At 41.8% G+C, this 18945-nt stretch overlaps 1 protein-coding gene and 1 pseudogene across 2 annotated transcripts in view; one reads left to right on the top strand and one right to left on the bottom strand.

Moving 5' to 3' along the window:
• The window catches only part of Acvr2a (activin A receptor type 2A), a 79325-nt gene extending 66988 nt beyond the window's left edge, over positions 1–12337 (bottom strand). Inside the window, exon 1 of one of the 2 annotated variants that reach the window (XM_028880093.2) lies at positions 11604–12337. In XM_028880093.2, the coding sequence (XP_028735926.1) occupies positions 11604–11658 (55 nt within the window). In that variant the 5' untranslated portion in view covers positions 11659–12337. The remainder of the gene's footprint in view (positions 1–11603) is intronic. The other variant, XM_028880166.2, reaches the window with a different exon arrangement.
• Positions 12338–14070: 1733 nt separating this feature from the next.
• On the top strand, positions 14071–17000 carry LOC114702971 (annotated as a pseudogene).
• The last annotated feature ends 1945 nt before the right edge of the window (positions 17001–18945 follow it).

Genomic DNA, 18945 nt, shown 5'->3' with positions numbered 1-18945 from the left:
CTTGAATTCTTACTTCTGAATCCTCAATCGTACCAATAAAACAGTATACCGCTGGGCGGTGGTGGCGCACGCCTTTAATCCCAGCACTCGGGAGGCAGAGGCAGGCGGATCTCTGTGAGTTCGAGGCCAGCCTGGGCTACCAAGTGAGCTCCAGGAAAGGCGCAAAGCTACACAGAGAAACCCTGTCTCGAAAAACCAAAAAAAAAAAAAAAAAAAAAAAAAAAAAAAAAAAAAAAAAAAAAAAAAAAAAAAACAGTATACCATATGCTTGGCACAGTAAGGAGGTAGCAAATTGAAAAGGGAGGGCGGGCGTATGAAGAGAAAAATAAGAATATAAAATAGCATATAGACAAAATCGAAGGACAGGAGTGTCAATGACCTAACCTAGGTTTGGTCATCTCTTCTGTGGGAAGCCTGGTTGAGTGGTTTGGTTTTCGGGGATGTTAAAAGTACTGGTAGTTAGAGACAAGCTTTATTTATAATACAACCAGATACTGTGCAAAGCCAGAGGGGCTTTGGACACTCTCCAGCTTACACTGCTTACTGCTCTCCCTCCTTGCTCCTATGCACTTCATCATATTTTTCAGACAGGTAGGAAAAATGTTAACATCTAAACCAAATCAGTGACCCTTAGACCTCTTTACTTCCCAATGTCCTCTTCATTTTATTCTAACTCCTGCTCCTGTGAGAAACCTGTCTGATCTTACCCCACCTCTTTCTTCATCAGTTCCTTCCCTGAATTTCTTCAGGCATCCAATAATTTCAATAATCTGAATTTCCACTTTGTATCAGGAACTGTGCTATTTCCTGTGGTACTGTGATGAAGGAATGGAAAACTCCTCCCATACTGAGCTGTCACTCCAGTAGTGGAATGTACAAATAATAAACAGGAGAGGGGGGAGGGACAGAGTAAATAATTAGAGACTGTAATGTGTGACAAGAGGCAAATGAAGTGTTAGGCTCTCGGCACCTCTTCATTTCTGATAGCACATGCAGTAATATATAATTATTTAATTCATTTCACTGTATCTTTACCACAGGAGCTCCACAGGACATCATCATGTCTGCATTGTTCACTACAGCACCTAACCACTTAGCATTGAATTGACCATGTATCCACGTTTATCTGTTAAATGAACAAGTTATCAGGATTATCCACTTTAATTTAGGAATAAGTAAAATGAGGTCTTGATATTGTTAAAGGTCAAAAAATAGTCAATAGAAAAGGAGTCTGAGTAGCAAATAAGTCCTATGTTTAAAATACTGATGTTTACAGGGTGGTGATGGTACACACCTTTAATTCTGACACTCAGGAGGCAGAGGCAGGTGGATCTACGGAGCCAGTTCTAGAATAGCCAGAGTTACATGGAGAATTCCTATGCTAACAATAAATAAATAAACAAACAAATAAATAAATAAATAATACTGGTGTTTTGATAAATAAATAAATAAATAAATAAATAAATAAATAAATAAATAAATAAAGCTGGTGTTTTGATAGTCTCCCGTAGCTTAATTAGGCTAGCCTCAAACTCATTACTACGCCAAGTATTGACCTTGACCTTCTGATCCTCCTACCTCCATCTGCAGTGCTGAGATTATAAGCCTGTACCATGACTCTTTTGTGGCACTAGGGAATTGAACCCAGGGCTCTATGCTTCGTGGGTAAGCATTTTACCAACTGAGCTACATCCCAGCCTTCAAAATACTTATTTTTAAAATTCAAACAACTGGAGGGCAGAAGAGACAGCTCAGGGGGTACCAGTGCTTGCTCTACAAACCCAGGGCCTGGGTCTGATCCCCAGCACTTGTCCAGGCATGACTGCAAGTGTCTACAACCCCAACACTGGGGGCTGGGGGAGGACAAACAGATCCTGAGAGCTCTCTGGCCAGCCAGTCTCAGTGAAAGAAAACAGTGCACACCTGAGCATCTGGTTCACTGAGAGACAAACCCATCTCAAGACAAGAAAGAAGACAGCAACACAGGAAGAAACCCGAAGACCTGCTCTGGCCTCTACATGAACATGCACTAGTGTGCACACCCACACTCATGCGAATTCACTACACACTCTCATGCATGCACACACATATACAAATCAATTGGTAGAACAATCCTAGCACTGTGGAGATAGAATCAAAAGGATCAGGAGTTCAAGGCCATTCTCAGATGCACGGTAAGTTTGAGGACAGTTTAGGCTATATGACACTTTTGTCTAAAAGAAAAATAAAATATATCGATCAATTATGCTTTTAAAACTTAAGTAGCTGGTACCTAAACACAGACTTAAGCCTTCTAAGTTTACTTTTGCATAAAAAGCTTGAAGAATACCTAATATTTGAATGTAGTTGTCCAAGAAAAATGTTTTAAATTCCATCAGATAAGATTTACCTCGATGTTTGTATTTGTGTTTTTCTGAGACAGGGTTTGGCTGTGCAGCTCAAGTTGGTCTGCTACTATGTAGCACAGGCTGACCTCAAACTCACTGCAATCTCGCCTCAGACTATGTTAGAACAAGAGAACTGTTTAGAACAGGAAACCCTGGTTTAAAAAAACAAAAACAAAAAAGTGCTGTAACTGAAGGTTCTAGGGAATCCTAGCAACTCTCTGGCACTCTATACTTACACTTTCTTTGGCTGTATCATTGTTAGAATATTATTTTGCTATAATTGCTCAGTAATTTGACTAAAAATTTTAAAACATCTCCCAAGAACTGAACCTGTATTTTAAATGTCTTAAACACTATGTCCTTCTGAATTAGACTCAGAGATTACTAACATATGTTAATGTTATTCTGGAGCAGCTACTACATTATATAGTGTATTTCATTTAATACAACTTGGTTTATAAATTTTAAAATGTAATCTCAGAGTTTCAGAAATTTGCCAAGCTCTAATCACTCACCCATTCCCAGCCATCTTGAAATGTATTCGATTACAAGTTTGATGTACCACCTATACTCATAAAGATGTGAGCAAAAAACTTTTTTTCCTAATAATAGTATGATGGAGTCAGGGCAGGTCTCACTCTGAAACTCAGGCTAGCCCAACTCACTATGTAGCCTACACTGGCCTTGAAATCATGGCAATCCTCCTGTCTCAGACTCACAAGTTCTGGAATTACATTAGTGAACTACTACACCTGTAGTATTTTTTGTTTGTTTTTTGCTTTTTGAGAGAGGGTTTCTCTGTATAGCCTTGGCTATCCTGGAACTCATTCTGTTAACCAGGCTGGCCTCAAAGTCATAGAGATCCTCCTGCCTCTGCCTCCGAATGCTGGAATCAAAGATGTGCACCACTGCCAGGCAAGTGGTTTATTTTGCTTTGGTTTTTGTTTTTGGTTTTTTTTTTTTTGGGGGGGGGGAGATTAGTATCATTTCTACGAAATGAAAATTTGAAAATCAGTAATCCTAACTAACATTGAAGGCTTACAATTTTTTAAAGCTCCAGGCTTCGGATGAGGCATATTTTATTACAATGTATAAAGAGTTGACATGTTCTAAAACAATCTGTCCCCACATGTGCAGTCAGTCCTTCCAGTGACTGTCTTCCTGCTTTGTATGCACTTGTTTCAGCAACACTGGAAAATAAAGTTATACCCAGAAATAGTCTACACAATTCGAGACAAACTGTTTCTATCTCATCCAGAAGAATGGCCTGTAGAACAGGAAGGCTTCAGGAATGAAGAGCACATACAAACTCCAGTACACACCTCAGTCTACTTGTGTAGAACAGTATTACTGTAAGGAAATGCCTCACATAAATTAAGAACATAATCTAGATCATCAATAAGAGTTAAGACTGTAGCTATTAGAAGGTAACTATTATTTAAGCACAAGCATTTGGAGCCATTAATGCTCAGAATCATTACTAGATAACATATGGAGATAGATCCATCAGTGTCTCCCCTTGTAAAATATCATTACGTTTTATTATGGGTTTTAGTACCCTTTTATTTGTCTAAATTTACATGTGTAACTTCATTCATATTTACCATCTAAATCCACAGCCATCTAAGACACTTATTTAGCCATATAATACGTTTCTATTTCCTTCTGACTTGTTAGTTCTTTACCACTTGTAATTAGTAATCCTATCACCTAACTTAATCTTCACATTGTTTTTCTGTCCTGTACACCACATACAAGGATTTCTATCATCAAGCCCAACCTAACCTCAGTTTCTATTCTTCCATCTGGATCTATGCCCTCAGCTAAGAGTGTATCTCTCTAAGCAAGTTATAAGCATTTTTCAGCATACCAGTCCTTTCCTCAGATTAGGTCAGAATTCCTCCATCCCATCGTATCTTCCAGCCATTCTCAAGTTCATGCTCAAGTATCACCTGTGTTTCTAATGCTCTGTGGCTTTTCCTTCACATTCTATAAATATCCTTTTAAATTTCCTCTGAAGACCTTGTATTCCCAGTATTGGGGGCATTTTCTGCTAGGAGTATTTCCTGAGTAAAAAAAAAAAAAAAAAAAAAAAAAAAAAAAAAAAAAAAACGATGAAATCCCCCAAATTAGGGAAGGTGCTAAAAGAGAATTGAACTATAATTTAAACAACTGGACCCCAGGAAAGAAGAGCTCAGAAAGCCAGGTCTAAGCTCTCCCCTGGGACAGTCTACTCTCTAACCCACAGGCTGGCACACAATCCCTATTAGAGGTTAATTTTACGGCCATATTCTCCTGCACATGGGTTTCTGGTACATTTGTCCATCTCATTCAGACAGCACAGACACAGGGAATGAGGGAATTGCTGAACTAGATCAGTGTTTTGACAACTACAGCTTCTTAGTTGGTCACTGACTCAATGGATCATACTCAACATTTTTTAGATGTAATTTATTTGTTTTGTGTATGGGTGTTTGGTCTGCATGTAAGTCTGTGTACCTGTTGCCCACAGAGGCCAGAAGAGTGCATCAGATCCTGTAGGACTATGAGCCACCATGTGGATACTGGGAATTGAATCTAGGTCCTCTGGAAGATCAGCCAGTGTCCTTAACTGCTAAGACATCCTCCAGCCCTAATGCTTATCATTTTTAAATGAAACAGAATATAAAAATAAATAAAAGTATCCTTCCTATACACAGTAAGAGCAGGTAATTCAACCAAAAAAAAAAAAAGAAAAAAGAAAAAAAAATGCTGGGTGGTGGTGGTGGTGGTGGTGGTGGTGGTGGTGCGCCTTTCCTGGAACTCACTCTGTAGACCAGGCTGTCCTTGAACTCAAAGAGATCCGCCTGCCTCTGCCTCCTGAGTGCTGGGATTAAAGGCGTGCACCACCACCACCACCACCACCGCCACCGCCGCCGCCGCCGCCGCCGCCGCCGCCGCCGCCGCCGCCGCCGCCGCCGCCTGGCCTGAGTTCACTTCTTAATAACATAAAAGGAAATGTATACACCAAATATGCAAAGAAGTTCCATTTCAATCACTAAATAAACATTTTCGGAGTACCTACTGTGTGCCAGGGTCAATACATAGGGTTTGTGGTTAAAGGGAAACTCCTAAAAGATGAAAAAGCAAGGTAAACCTTTCTATTAGTTTAAAGATGGAATTGGCAAGTGAACATCTGCAGCAGTTCCTGAAACTAAGGTCACTTAGAAAGTGTTGAACAAAACACTACGACCTCAACTGCGGTTAGGTGGCAGAGGAAATATTTCTAAGGATAACACTTCTCAGTCTTGAAGATACTAGGAAGAAGAAACAACACTTACAGACACTCACGGCACACAATGAAGGGTAACTGCGTTCTAAGTTTGGATGACTGAAGCCCAGAACTCCTGAGAAGAAAGAGCAGCAACAATGGAGGAGAGCTTGCCAGGCCTGGTGGCAAAGGAAGGACCTCTATGAGTTCAAGGCCAGACCACTCTGTGGTCTACACAGAGTTCTCCAGGCCAGTCACAGATGCACAGCGAAACCTGTCTCAAAACAAACAACAAAATCTACTAGTGCTTATGTGCCGCTTCATTATCAAACCATTTTCTAAAGTGGGCATCATTTATATCCCCATTTTGTAGGTAAGAAAAACAGGGCACAAAAAAATGAGGTCAAAGGTGAAGATGTGAAGCCTATTTAAACTGAGGAAATCTAAGTATGGAATGCATAGTTTTAACCACTATGCCAAGAGGTTAGAAAAAGCAGGCAAGAACCAAATGGTGAAGGACCCTCTATGTCACTGTACTAAGGTGATTAAGTCAGTGAAAGATCTTAAGCAAGAATGACATTTTATTTGTTTATTATTTACTCATTTTTAAGGCAGGTTTTCAGTATGTAAGCCAAGCCAGCTAGGAACTTGCTAAGATCTCCTTGCTCCTTCTGCCTACCCTGTGCTAGGACTACAGGCATGTACCACCATATCCAGCCTCAAATTTCATTTTTAATGAGGGGAGCGGGTAAGTAGTAGCTTGGAGGAAAAAAAACCCAGATAACTAGCTAGTCTTAGCTGACAAGTTGTTACAGTTTAGGTAGGAAAGCCTGACGGATGAGCTTGCGTGCTCTGACACCAGAACCAAATCTAACCATCATGACCACATTTTTGTTCACTAAGCATAAAAATCTCTCAAATTTTTCCCTAGGCCCACCATTCTAAGAGTTCAAAATTTTCAACCTCAGAGAACAGCATAATTCTTTCAAGTCCCTTTACTAAACAAAGCCTGACTACTAGATGCATGGATATACATGAAAGAGACTAAGGAATCTGGTAAAAAAAAAAAAAAAAAAAAAAAGAGTGTCAACTGCTATCTACAACAGTTTTCTTGCCTTCTTCCTCTATACTCTATTCCTGGAACTTTCATCTTCAATAGTCAATTTTAAATCAATGCTCTGTCTAGACATGACTGTTATAACCTAACAGAATTAAATCTACCGCAGAGGAAGTCTAATGTGGGCCCATCAGTGGCAATAAATCCGCTCACAGGTCTGGTCAAATTTTGGCTTAAACAGACAATGAATAAGTAACAGTAAGAGGTATTTCAAAGGCAGCGAAGAGTTAAGGAAAATCTTGAACATGAAAAAGAAATAAGAGAAATCTGAACTTCAAACCATTTGGTTTGTACCAGGGAGGTACACTGTGTATGTGCGATAATCCAAACTGCAGCAAATGAAAACACAGTGGGGAAAGAGTATGAAGGAGCTGGAGAGATGGCTCAGTAGTTAATACACTGGCTGCTCCTCCAGAGGACCAGGGTTTCGTTCCTAGCACCCACAGCCGGCCAGAGGCTTGTCTGTAACTCCAACTCATGTACACATACCCACATGTAGACACACATATCAACATATAATTAAAAATAATAAAATATTTTTTTACAAAAGAGTATCTAGTCTCAAACATTCTAGATTCTCTTCTGAATGGTGTAGTGCTACATATTTTAAGAGTTTCGCTGTTATTCTCATCTTGCCTGGCTAGATTAACTTTTTTAAACCAGAGTTCAAAACCAGGTAAGTATTTATTAATTACAATCAAGATTTAACCTTAAAAAGGACAAAGGTCTTTAAGGGATCACAGAATATTACTTGGTATGACCTAAATGAGTAGTCATAACCAAAGCCAGCTAATTATTCTCAAGAAAATTATACAATCAAGAAATCGTTTTTAAAATGTTGAAGTTAGGTAAACAAGAAATACCCTTTCTTTAAAAATGAACTCACATCTTGGAATTATTTAGGGAATGCATTTATTCTATCTACATGTTACAAAACTTTCAAGCACCAAGTTTAGCACACAAAGCCAACAGCCATGCAGCTCCAGGATTTCAATAAGGATAAAAGGAAATATCCTAAGAGGTGAGTATTATGAAAGAGAATACCAGATCAAAAACAAATATGGCTCAACTTGACACCGTGACCAATTATTCATCATGTCCATGAACATCAGTCTTCATGAACAGTCAGAATGGGTCACAGGAGAGTTTATTCACAATGTTCAGCAAACACTGTAAATGAAGTATATTTGGATAAAATAATGCATACAACTAGAACTTATTTTCCTAATTCAATCATATTCTAAATTTAAAAGATAATGAAAACTACAACAGAGTCACCTGGAGATCACCAACATCCTGCACTAGTAAAACTTAGATAACTGACTTCGATGGGAGAGAGCCCACAGCTTTCCCTAAAATATCAGTGCCTTTTTAAAAGATGTATTTATTTATGTATATAAGTGCTCTGTCTTCTGTAGGTCTGCACGACAGAAGAGGGCATCAGATCCCATTTCACCATGTGATTGCTTGTAATTGAACCCAGGTCCTCTGGAAGAGCAACCAGTGCTCTTAACCACTGGGCCACCTCTCCAGCACCCCATAGTAATGCTTTTAAAGCTTAAGAATTTAAAAAAAAAAAAAAAAAAAAAGGTTTCTCAATCTGAGCACTGCTGACATTTTGAGCTCGATAATTCTTTGTTGTGGTAGCTGTCCTGTGCAGCATCCCTGTCCCCCACCCACTAGGTGCCAGTAGCATCCCCTCCCCAGTTTCAACAAAAATTTCTCCACATGTCTCCTGAGAAAAAACAAAAATCACTCCAGTATGAGAACGACTAACTCAGATCATAAACAGAAAAAATTTCAAATTGGAATGGGGGAAGGAGAATTTGTTTTGGTTTTTCAACTGGTCTGTATGTTTTGGCATATCATATTTGGATTTGATCACATACATTTAAGAGATTTCTATCTTTAAGAAACAAAGCACTGGGGCTTAAGTGATGATTTGGCACTTAATACTTGCTACTCTTCTCGAGGACCAGAATTCAGTTCCCAGCACCCACATAGACAACTCATAGCTAATTCCAGAGGGACACCTCTGACCTCCATGCATTCAAGTGCACATACCCACATGCAGACACACATCTATACATAATTAAGACTAGTAAAAATAAATCTTTCCTTAAAAAAAAAAAAAGTATTTACTACCTATCACTTGCTAGCCAACACAGTGATACCTAGCTATCAATACTGTATTTCTGCTCTTCTTTCATGAGTATGCTGAGCATACTGTTCCCAGTTCACACACAACCCGAAAGAATCCTCAAGTTCAGAGCCACTAAAATACCACAGGAACGTTAGCAACCTGGGGGGGATAAATCTCAATACTGAGCATTGTTAAATTCATCTTCACATTTTAACAAATTGTAAGAAAAGACGCAAATTAACCATGATGTTTCAAAAAGTAAGAAACAGATTTGTGTTTTGAAACAGACTCTGAAGAAGGATAAAGAGGAATAAAAAAATTAAAAAATCATAGGGAATCTGAAGGCATTCCAGGATGAGGGCAAAACTTGAAATGTTTCTCCTGGAATGAGAGCAAGGAGGAAATTATACACTTGGCCATATCCTACAGGAATAGTCTGCATAATCAGTCTCCATAGCACATACCATGGGATGGAAGCTGAAAAAACCAGACCACAAAACACTAAAAAAACAGCGAGTATCTGTCTTTCCTGAACACCTAGAATAAACATGTTCCCTACTACTGTTCCCATTTGATTTTTTTTTAAGTCAGATACCCAGAAACAAACTGGTAATTTAGTAAATTACTTAATTCTAATAAAAATAGCCACCCTCTGCTTCCAGTGCCAGATTACACATTACACAGAAAAATCAATTAGAAAACTACACACAACACATACAAACACACACACACTTTTTCAGAGTGCATTTGACAAAGTTCTTTTTTAAAGAAATATCAGACATTTTAAGCAAAAAAAAAAAAAAACCATTCATGTATCAATATGGAGTATAGTTTTTCAAATTATTTCAGTGGATTACCTATATGTTCTGTAACAACAAAACTACTCTATTTCAAAATTTTTGCTATTAACCTGCAAGCCCAGTAAAAATAATCGTAAACGGAACTACTGCTCAATTCTTTTTACTCCCAAGCCAGGCAAAGGAAGCTGTAAGATCTGTAGTGTCAGCCTGCTTTTCCATGAGTGATACCTTGGGGCTGCTCAAGAACAACCTCCTTCGTCAATTAATGAGACTCAGGTGGGTTTGGGAAAGAATAATGTCTACAATCTCTTGATCAGTGGCCATGATGCCCCTCCTCCTCAAGAGCAGATCAGAAAAAAAATGAGATCTGAACAGGAGTTCACCAGCCAGACATATAGGGTCAGGGGGGGAAACGGAGTACTATGAGAGAGAAAAACTATAGGCTTAAGTCATTTCACAAAAGCAAGATGTTGAACATTATCGAAGCCCTCATCCATTTCCGACACCATTGTTTAGCTTGCTCTCCAAACCGAGCACAAAAAGAACTGTCCGCCTGTCTTAAGCATGTTCCTTCTTCCATTTAAACAGACATGATTCTTCTGGTTAATCTCTGGCAATGATCGCCATTTCACAACACATTCAGCCCACCCGGAACTGATCAATACCACTACAGACATAAGACTAGACTTTATCCATTTATTAACCACAAGGAAATGTACCATTCAGCAAAATTCTATACATTACAAAAGATTCTAATAAAAGGGGGGTGGGGTAGGAAAGACGGACACACACAACACATACATCAGAGAGGTACACAAAGAAAGACTACCACCTTCTAATTTCCCTATGACATACGAGGTAACGACACAGCCACGAAACCTGTCAATTTATCCCCCCCACCCCTATTCTTTACCACAACCTAGTAAATAGACACAGAATATTTATAATGAATGCATTCATTGTGACTTTTAAACTGTTTCATCCCTGGAACTAACTCTCCGGTTAACTGCATCTGCACACCTTTTCAGCTAGATGTATGCATTTCCAGAATTCCAAGTACAAAAGCCTAGCTTCTTCCAACCACTGGTTGCAACCATACAACGTCCTCACATAATCAAATTTTCAGATATAAAATGGCCAGAGTATTCTCCTAACCTTGAGCTAAAACATATCTCACAAGAACAGCATATTTAACAGTGAGCACAATTTCACATGCCCTGTTCTAAACTGAAAACAATGCGTCGGTACAAAGCGTTTAAAATAAGTAATAGGTAGGTAAGCAGAATCTCCGCCTGAAAAGAGCACACAAATGGTGGGTGAAAGCCAGCATACACCACCAACACACAGCAGCATACCTCTTCTGCACTGGGTTATGGTTAATACTCCAACAACTAAAACTATTTTTAACACTACTGGACAATGAAGTTGGAGAAGACGTGAGAGGAGACCTAGATTAAATTGCTGATAGAATGCATTGTTTCTCAGAGGCAAAATTAAACACCAACTCACTTGATCTATGTCTCGATATTCACCGGTGGAGCCACTAATTAGATGACGACCAAAACCGGTCCTTGTTTTGGAACAGCTTAGGCTAAATGACATTTCGGAATACTCCTTTTGGGTCTCAACCTTTACATAAATTTTCACTTGTGGTATTTGCGGCTTAACAGCAACCCAACCAGTGCTGTCATCGAGTGTTATGGCCACAAACCATGACTTTCTCACTTCCACAACAACACAGCACTCAATCTATCAGTTCGCCAAACCAACCCAAAACAAGAGGAATTCATGGAGGTTTCCAGATTGTCAGGGCTGCGGGGTCGGGCGCGGGAAAGCCTCGGCCGCCCGGAGCTGCCCAGCCGACGGCAGCCGGCCACAGCCCTGCCGCGCCGGCTCCTCCACCTACCTGAAGAGCAGGAGATAAGAAAGACGGCGAACGCCAACTTTGCAGCAGCTCCCATTTTCCCGAGGCGCCGGGGAAGCCGTAGGAAGTTCTCGCTAGATATCCAGTTCCCTGGGTCTTCCTCAGAGACAAACCTCCTGGTGTAAAATCAACCGTCATAAAACATATTCGGAAGCCCCGAGGCGGGGGGTGGGGGGGGATCGGATCAAAAAACGTTCACGGGGATTGGAAAAAAAAAAAAAAAAAGCACAACAATTTAAAAAAAAAAAATGTACCACGGGGGAAAAAACCGCCACACACACGCACAACACAAAACCAAACAACGAAAAGCCAACAACAACAAAAGCGGGTTGAAATCACTGTCAAAATCACTGTCAGCTCCGCTCGCCTCTCGCGTCTCTGCGAACAAAACGCCTGGCTGAGGCGACGAGGCGGCGGCGGCGCCCGCAGCCGCCCGGACGGTCCGGGAGCCGAGCTGCTCCGACGTCCGGACCGACCTTCAACCCGGACACCCAAAGTCCGCGGACCACGGTCGCCGAGCTTGCGGCGGTGGCGGCGCGAGGCGGCGGTGGGAGACGGCGGCGGCGGGAGACGGCGGCGCAGGAGGCGGCCAAGTTCTGGTCCAGGCTGTGGCTCCGGCTCCCGGCTCCCGGCTCGGCCGCGTTTTTCGGTCTCCTGGCCTCCGCCGGCCCCGCCCCCTACACTTCCGGTTCCGGCCCGAAGCTGGAAGCCAGGCGCGGCGCGGCGGAGAAACGCTCGGCGGCGGTGGCGGCGGGAGCGGCGGCAGGGCGCAGCGCGCGTGCCGGGCGGCGAGCGCGAGGAGATTGCCCGGGAGGCGGGGCGAGCCGGAGGGGCGGGGCCGGAGCCGGAGCCCGAGCTGGAACGCGCTCTTGCGAGGCCTGCGGGACCCGGGACCGAGCTGCTGCTGGGAAGGCGGGCCCTGCAGGTCCCGACCGAGGCACCGAGGTGCCCGGCGTGCTCAGCGCTGTGCCCGCCCGGGCGCGAGAACCGTGGCGCCCGAGCGGGATGGGCGATGCCGAGGCCGACTGCGGCGCCCAGCCTTTCCTCTGGGGGACGCCGAGGCCGCGCCGAGCTGCTCCGAGTGGGCGGGAGCCGCACCCGCTGCTGCCCGAGCGAGCTAGGTGCTAGCGAACCGGCCGCGCCCCGGCCGCCCAGGCCTCCCAGCGTTTGTCTTTGGGCTAAAAGAGAAAAGCAGGAAGGGCTGTCCGCCAGGTCAGGACACCCTCGCCAGTAAGCACGATGTACGTTTCGAATCCTTCCCACCATACCTTGTGTACACAAAGCATTGTGTTGCAAACAGATCTGCTCCTAATTGCTTTGAAAATCTTAATAGGCTTGAAGTGAAAACTACAGATTACGATCAATATATTAGACGGTCAGAGAAGTGGGTATTATCAATTCTTAGCCTCTTCTGAGACCTATTTTTTACCCCGTAAGCCGTGTTTACCGGGTGCCCAGTTAATAACCGAAACAAATCCATAATGTTAAATTGTGACACCTCCCCCCCCCCACCTCCAGAAGCTCGGCTATTTGGGAATATTAGAAGTTAGCTATAGCATCCAAAGAATGACTAGGAGCGTCAGTAGGTCTGTCATTTACCACAATTTAGTAAAATAAAGGGGGAGATCTTGTCCTTTTCCCCACTTTATCCCAGCACCTAAAGAATCTGACAGGAATGCTTCCTTGATAAATAGGTAAATACCTAGGCGTTCACCTTTTTTTTTAGTACAATAAATAACCTTTGTGTATTATACAGTGTTTGGAGATTTTCTGTTAAAAAAGAAGCACCTGTAGGATAAGTATTAATGTTTTAGTGTGCACTGAATCCCACATTTTTTCCACAAACTCAAGCCTTCTCACTTGCATTTATGTTTTCTTTTTCTCTTCCTATAAACTACTCTATATTTCTGTCTATTAAGTACATCCTATAATTATCTGCCTATTTCTACAACTTGTCAGGGTTAATAATCATTGTGGCTCTTTAAACTCTCTCCAAGATTTCCAGTTCTCAAGCCCTGCTCAGAATCTGATGGTATTATGCAACAAAATCCTAAATTGGTCTTCAAGATGCCTCAGTAATCTCATGTGGTTCTGCACACATTTTGAGCTGGCCAAAAATTAAGAGTTGCCACTGGCAGTTCTGAAATGGAAGAGTGTGCTTGCTTAGAACCAACTGCCCTCAATTCTTTCAGGGATTTGATGGATCAGGCTCTACTGTTGTCTTATCGCTTTAATGTGTCTTGACTGCTAAAACCAGCACAAGTGAAATAACAAGTAGTAGTTGAAAACATTCCTTATCTTGCCCCCTAATTTGCTATATGAGTGAACACAAAATTGTTTTCTACAGTAATAAGAACTTCAAGACAAATTCATAACTAGCACATTCCTTCCTAACAAAGAGTTAAAGTAAACCCATGGGGGAAATTACTGGCATCCAGTAACAACAGCTATGCATTCTGTTCTTAAATGTGCTTTGGGGAGGTATGAGATAGGGTCTTGTGTAGCTCAGGGTAACTTTGAACTCCCTAGACAGCCTAAAATGACCCTGTACTTTTGATCCTCTTGCCTCCATTTTGTAATGGCTGGAATTACGGAAGTACACTCCCAGGCTGTGTTTATGTGGTCCTGGGGATCCAACCCAGAACCTCATGCATACTTAGCAAGCAGTTGCACTCCATCCTGAGCCCAAAATGTGCTTTAAAAGAAAAAAAAAAATCCAGAAATAATGACTTAAAAAGATAGTGGTTTTGATTCCTACTACAATTCCAAAACTGAGACTGAAGACAGAGGTAGCTGAAACTATTAAGTCTGCCCTTCTTTTCTCTGTATTTTATTTTTTAAATGTTTTTTTTTTATTTTTGACAAATTCTACAAATACAATGTGTTTTGATCACACCCACCCCTAACACTCCCCTCCCACTTCTCCTAGGGCCCCTTAATACATGACTCTTCTACATTCATATCTTTTTTTTTTAAATATAGCCTACTGAGTCCTATTAGTGTTGCCTACATAGCCATGAGCAAGCTACCAGTAACCACATCCCTGAAGAAAAAATGGCCCCTTTCCAGAAGCCTTCAATTGTCAATGGCTCCTCAGCTAAGGCCTCATGAGTCCCTCCCCCATCCAGGTTGGAATTATTGCTGGCTTGGTCTTTCCAGGGTCACTGTAGCCGCTGTCACTTCCATGGCATGTCCAGAAGATAGTGTTTCCCAGCACTCCATCATCCGGCTGGTCCATTTCTCCTGTTCCCTGTTCCATGGCGTTCCTTGAGCGTTGTGGGGGTTGATACAGATGTCCTATTTAGGGCTGAGCCCCTAGCAGTCGCTTACTCTTTAGCACTTTGACTAATTATAAGTCTCTGCATTGACTGCTGCCAACTGCAAAGGGAAACTTTCCTGGCCAAGGTTGAGAGCAGCACTAATATATGGGTATGAAGAAATATGTAGAAGGCAGATTGACAACATGTCTGTTTAACAAAACAACAGGAGTAGGCTGTCCCACTACACCCTGTGTCCTCCCCAACCATGGGCTTTTGACTAGTTTGCAGTATGAGGCCTAAATTCAGTGGTTCTTAACTTTCCTAATGCATTGACTCATGTCTTGGTGACTCCAACTGTAACATTATTTTTGTTGCCACTTCATAACTGTAATTTTGCTACTGTTAGGAATTATAATGTAAATATCTGTTTTCCAATGATCTTAGGCAACCCCTGTGAAAGGGTCATTCGACCCCCAGTGGGGTTGCAACCCACAGGTGGAGAATCACTGCATTAATTCATTCTTGTGGAACAAACCTCAGATGCATTCAGAAAGTGTCTGGTCATCCCCATAATATTTATGCCACTATTGCATTATACATCTTGCCTAGGAGGTCAGTAACACAGCATTCAGGGTAAACTGTTAGGTACCATCATTGATGACTTTTTGCCCCCAGCAGCCTGCATAGCAGCTTCTGGCACCGGGAAAACTAGCTGGGGGCTGATTTTCAGATCAACTCCAGCTTGATTCCTCTATGTCCCTTAACCAAACTGTTGTGTCTTCAACAATAGGGTCTTTCCATCTAGTAAGAGCAACAACAATAGCCTATGGTTTTTGGGGTGGGGGCTCTAGGGCCTTCCTGACCAATAACATGTAAGGAAATATCCCATAGCTGGCACTGAGATTTTCATTTAATGACCCATGTCTTCTGGGGAAAGCATTGTCCATCCCCACAGGGTAGTGATATTCAAACTTCTTTAAAAAAAAAAATGGCTTTCTGCATCTCCTGGTTCCAAAGAGAGCTGCATCTTCTTGTACAGTGCCAGCCTCATCCCCGAGACACAATGGTGAAAGCAGAATGAATAGATTTGGCCATATTAGGCACTTTGTTCCCAAGCCTGTCTTCAGCAGCCACTGGTAACTGCCACTCTAGCAAAGTAGATATTGTTGCCTTCATTGACCTCAAATACATTGTCTGCATGTTCCAATTTGAGTCTACCCACTGCAAGTGCAACAGCACAGTCAAGGCTGAGGACTGGAACCTTGTTAGCAATAGGAAAGCCATCTCCATCTTCCAGGAGTGAGATCGTGCCAACATCTAACAGGTCATGCTGGTGCCAAGTACATTATGGAGTCTACTGGTGTCTTCACCACCTTGGAGATGGCTGGGGCCCACTTGAAGGATGGAGTAAAAAAAAAAAAAAATCATCATATCTGACCCTTCCATTGATGCTCCAATGTTTGTGATGGGTGTGAACCACGAGAGCTATGACAATTCACTCAAGATTGACAGCAATGCTTCTTGCACCACCAACTGCTTAGCCCCCCAGCCAAGGTCATCCATGATAACTTTGGGACTGTGGAAGGGACTCATGACCACAGTTCATGCCATCACTGTCACCCAAAAGACTGTAGATGGCTCCTTGGAGAAGCTGTGGTGTGATGGCTGTAGGGCTGCCCAGAACATCATTCCTGTATCCGTTGGTGCTGCCAAGGCTGTGGGCAAGGTCATCCCAGAGCTGAACAGGAAGCTCCCTGGCGTGGCGTTCCATGTGCCTATTCCCAATGTGTCCATCATGAATCTGGCATGCTGCCTGGAGAAAGCTGTCAAGTATGATGACATCAAGAAGGTGGTGAAGCGGGAATGAGAAGGCCCACTAAAGTGCATCCTGGACTACACTGAGGAGCAGATGGTCAAGGGCAACTCTTCCACCTTTGATGCTGGGGGCTGGCGTTGCTTTGTAATGACAATGACATGTAAATGTAAAGACAACTTTGTAAAGCTCATTTCCTGATGTGACAACAAATAAGGCTACAGCAACAGCAGGGTGGTGGACCGCACAGCCTTACTCCAAGAAGTAAGAAGTCCTGGACCATCCACCCCAGGGGGAAAAAAATGAGAGAAAGAGAGAGGCCCTTGGCTGCTGAGTGGTTCCTGTCCCAACTCAGCCCCCAGCACCGAACATCATCCCAGATTCCCAGAAGTTTCCATCCCAGATCCCCAGAAGAAGTTGAGGGACTTGGGGAACTCTACTTTCTTAAACACCAAAAATAACGTTCACTGCACCCACCCACCCCAAATTATATATATATATATATATATATATATATATATATATATATACTATATATATATATGATATATAAACCATATATATTATATTTACCATATATATGGTTTCTTGAGACAGTTTCTCTGTGTAGGGTTTCTCTGTGTAGCCATGGCTGTCCTGGAACTCACTCTGTAAACCAGGCTGGTCTCGAACTCAGAGATCCACCTGCCTCTGCTTCCCAAGTGCTGGGATTAAAGGTGTAGGCCACCACCACCCAGCTAAAAGTTATATATTTTTAATTAGCTTACAAAATATGGTTTCTATAAAAATTTTACAAATATTCTGAATTTTTATTAATCTACCTCCTCCCCAACTATCTCCCCATTGTCCACTCCCATCCTTACCTAAGCCTTTAGCCCACATTTTTATATCACATGCATTCTACTGTCCCCTCTTCATATAAGGCCTCTTCCTCTCCTCCAACCGTGGGAAATGTCTGGTTTCCTGATTACTATAGACACAGACAGTCAAATTAAATGTACAAATTAAGATTCGGAGGCTAGGATCCACATGAAAGAAAGAATATATACAGCATTTGTCTTTTTAGGTCTTAGTTCCCTCACTTACTGTAATAGTTTCCAGTTTCATCCATTTTCCTATAAATTTTATAATTTCATTTTTAGAGCACAATACAATGCAATTGTTCTGATGATTGACTTAAATTGTCAACTTAACCTAGCATCATCTGGGAAAAGAGTTTCAGTAAGGGATTGTCTGTATTGGGCTGGCCTGTAGACATGTCTGGGGACAGGGGCACTTTTCTTAAATTCACTGATGTAGGAAGATGCAGATCACTGTAGGTGGTACCATTCCCTAGGGAGTCCTGAACTGTATAAGAATGGAGGAATCAAGTGGAACACAAACAAGAAGCATGTACGCATTTGTTTCTGTCTGCTCTTGACTGTGGGTGTGATATAATCTGCTTTACATTCTCACCTTAACTTCCATCAATGAACTTAACCTGGAATTGTAAGCAGAGTAAACATCTCCTCCTCTAAGTTGATTTTTGTCAGAGTATTTTGTCACAGCAAAAAAAGTGAAACTAGAACACTTGTGTATGTACCAGATTTTCATTGTCCATTCATCTGTTGATGGACATCTAGGATGATTTAGCTATTGTGAATAGAACAGCAGTGAACAAGATTGAACGAGAATCTCTGTAGCTGGATATGGATTGACTCCTTTGGGTATATGCCCAGGAGTAGTATAGCTGGGGTATATGGTAATTTTATATTAGCTTTTGTAGAAACCCCCACACTGACTTACATAGTGGCTATACTAATTTATTCTCATCAACAGCAGGTAAGGGTTCTCTTTTCTGCACATCCTCAACAGTATTTGTTATTTATTTTCTTGATGATAGCCATTCTGACTGGTGAGAGATGGAATCTCAAAGTAGTTCTTATTTAAATTTTTTAATGGCTAATGATATTGGATGAATTTTTAAGTGTTTATTAGCCATTAGTATTTCTTCCTTTGAGAACGTTCTATTCAGACCTGTAGCCAGTTTTTTAATTCAGTTTTTGTTTTCTTGATATTTCGTTTCTTGGTCTTTTGGTTTGGGTTTTTTGGTTTTGGGGATTTTTTTTAATATATATCCTAGAGATTGATCCATCCTCAGATGTACAGCTGACAAAGACTTTCTTTCATTCTGTAGGCTGTTTCTTCATTTGATTGGCAGTTTCCCTTGCTGTACAGAAGTCTGTAATTCCATGGGATCCCATCTGTCAAT

The sequence above is a fragment of the Peromyscus leucopus genome, chromosome 4 (assembly GCF_004664715.2).
Source record: "Peromyscus leucopus breed LL Stock chromosome 4, UCI_PerLeu_2.1, whole genome shotgun sequence".
In the NCBI taxonomy this organism is placed as follows: Eukaryota; Metazoa; Chordata; class Mammalia; order Rodentia; family Cricetidae; genus Peromyscus; species Peromyscus leucopus.
Note: the sequence above shows the minus strand (reverse complement) of the source record. Positions and strands in the feature narration are given on the sequence as shown.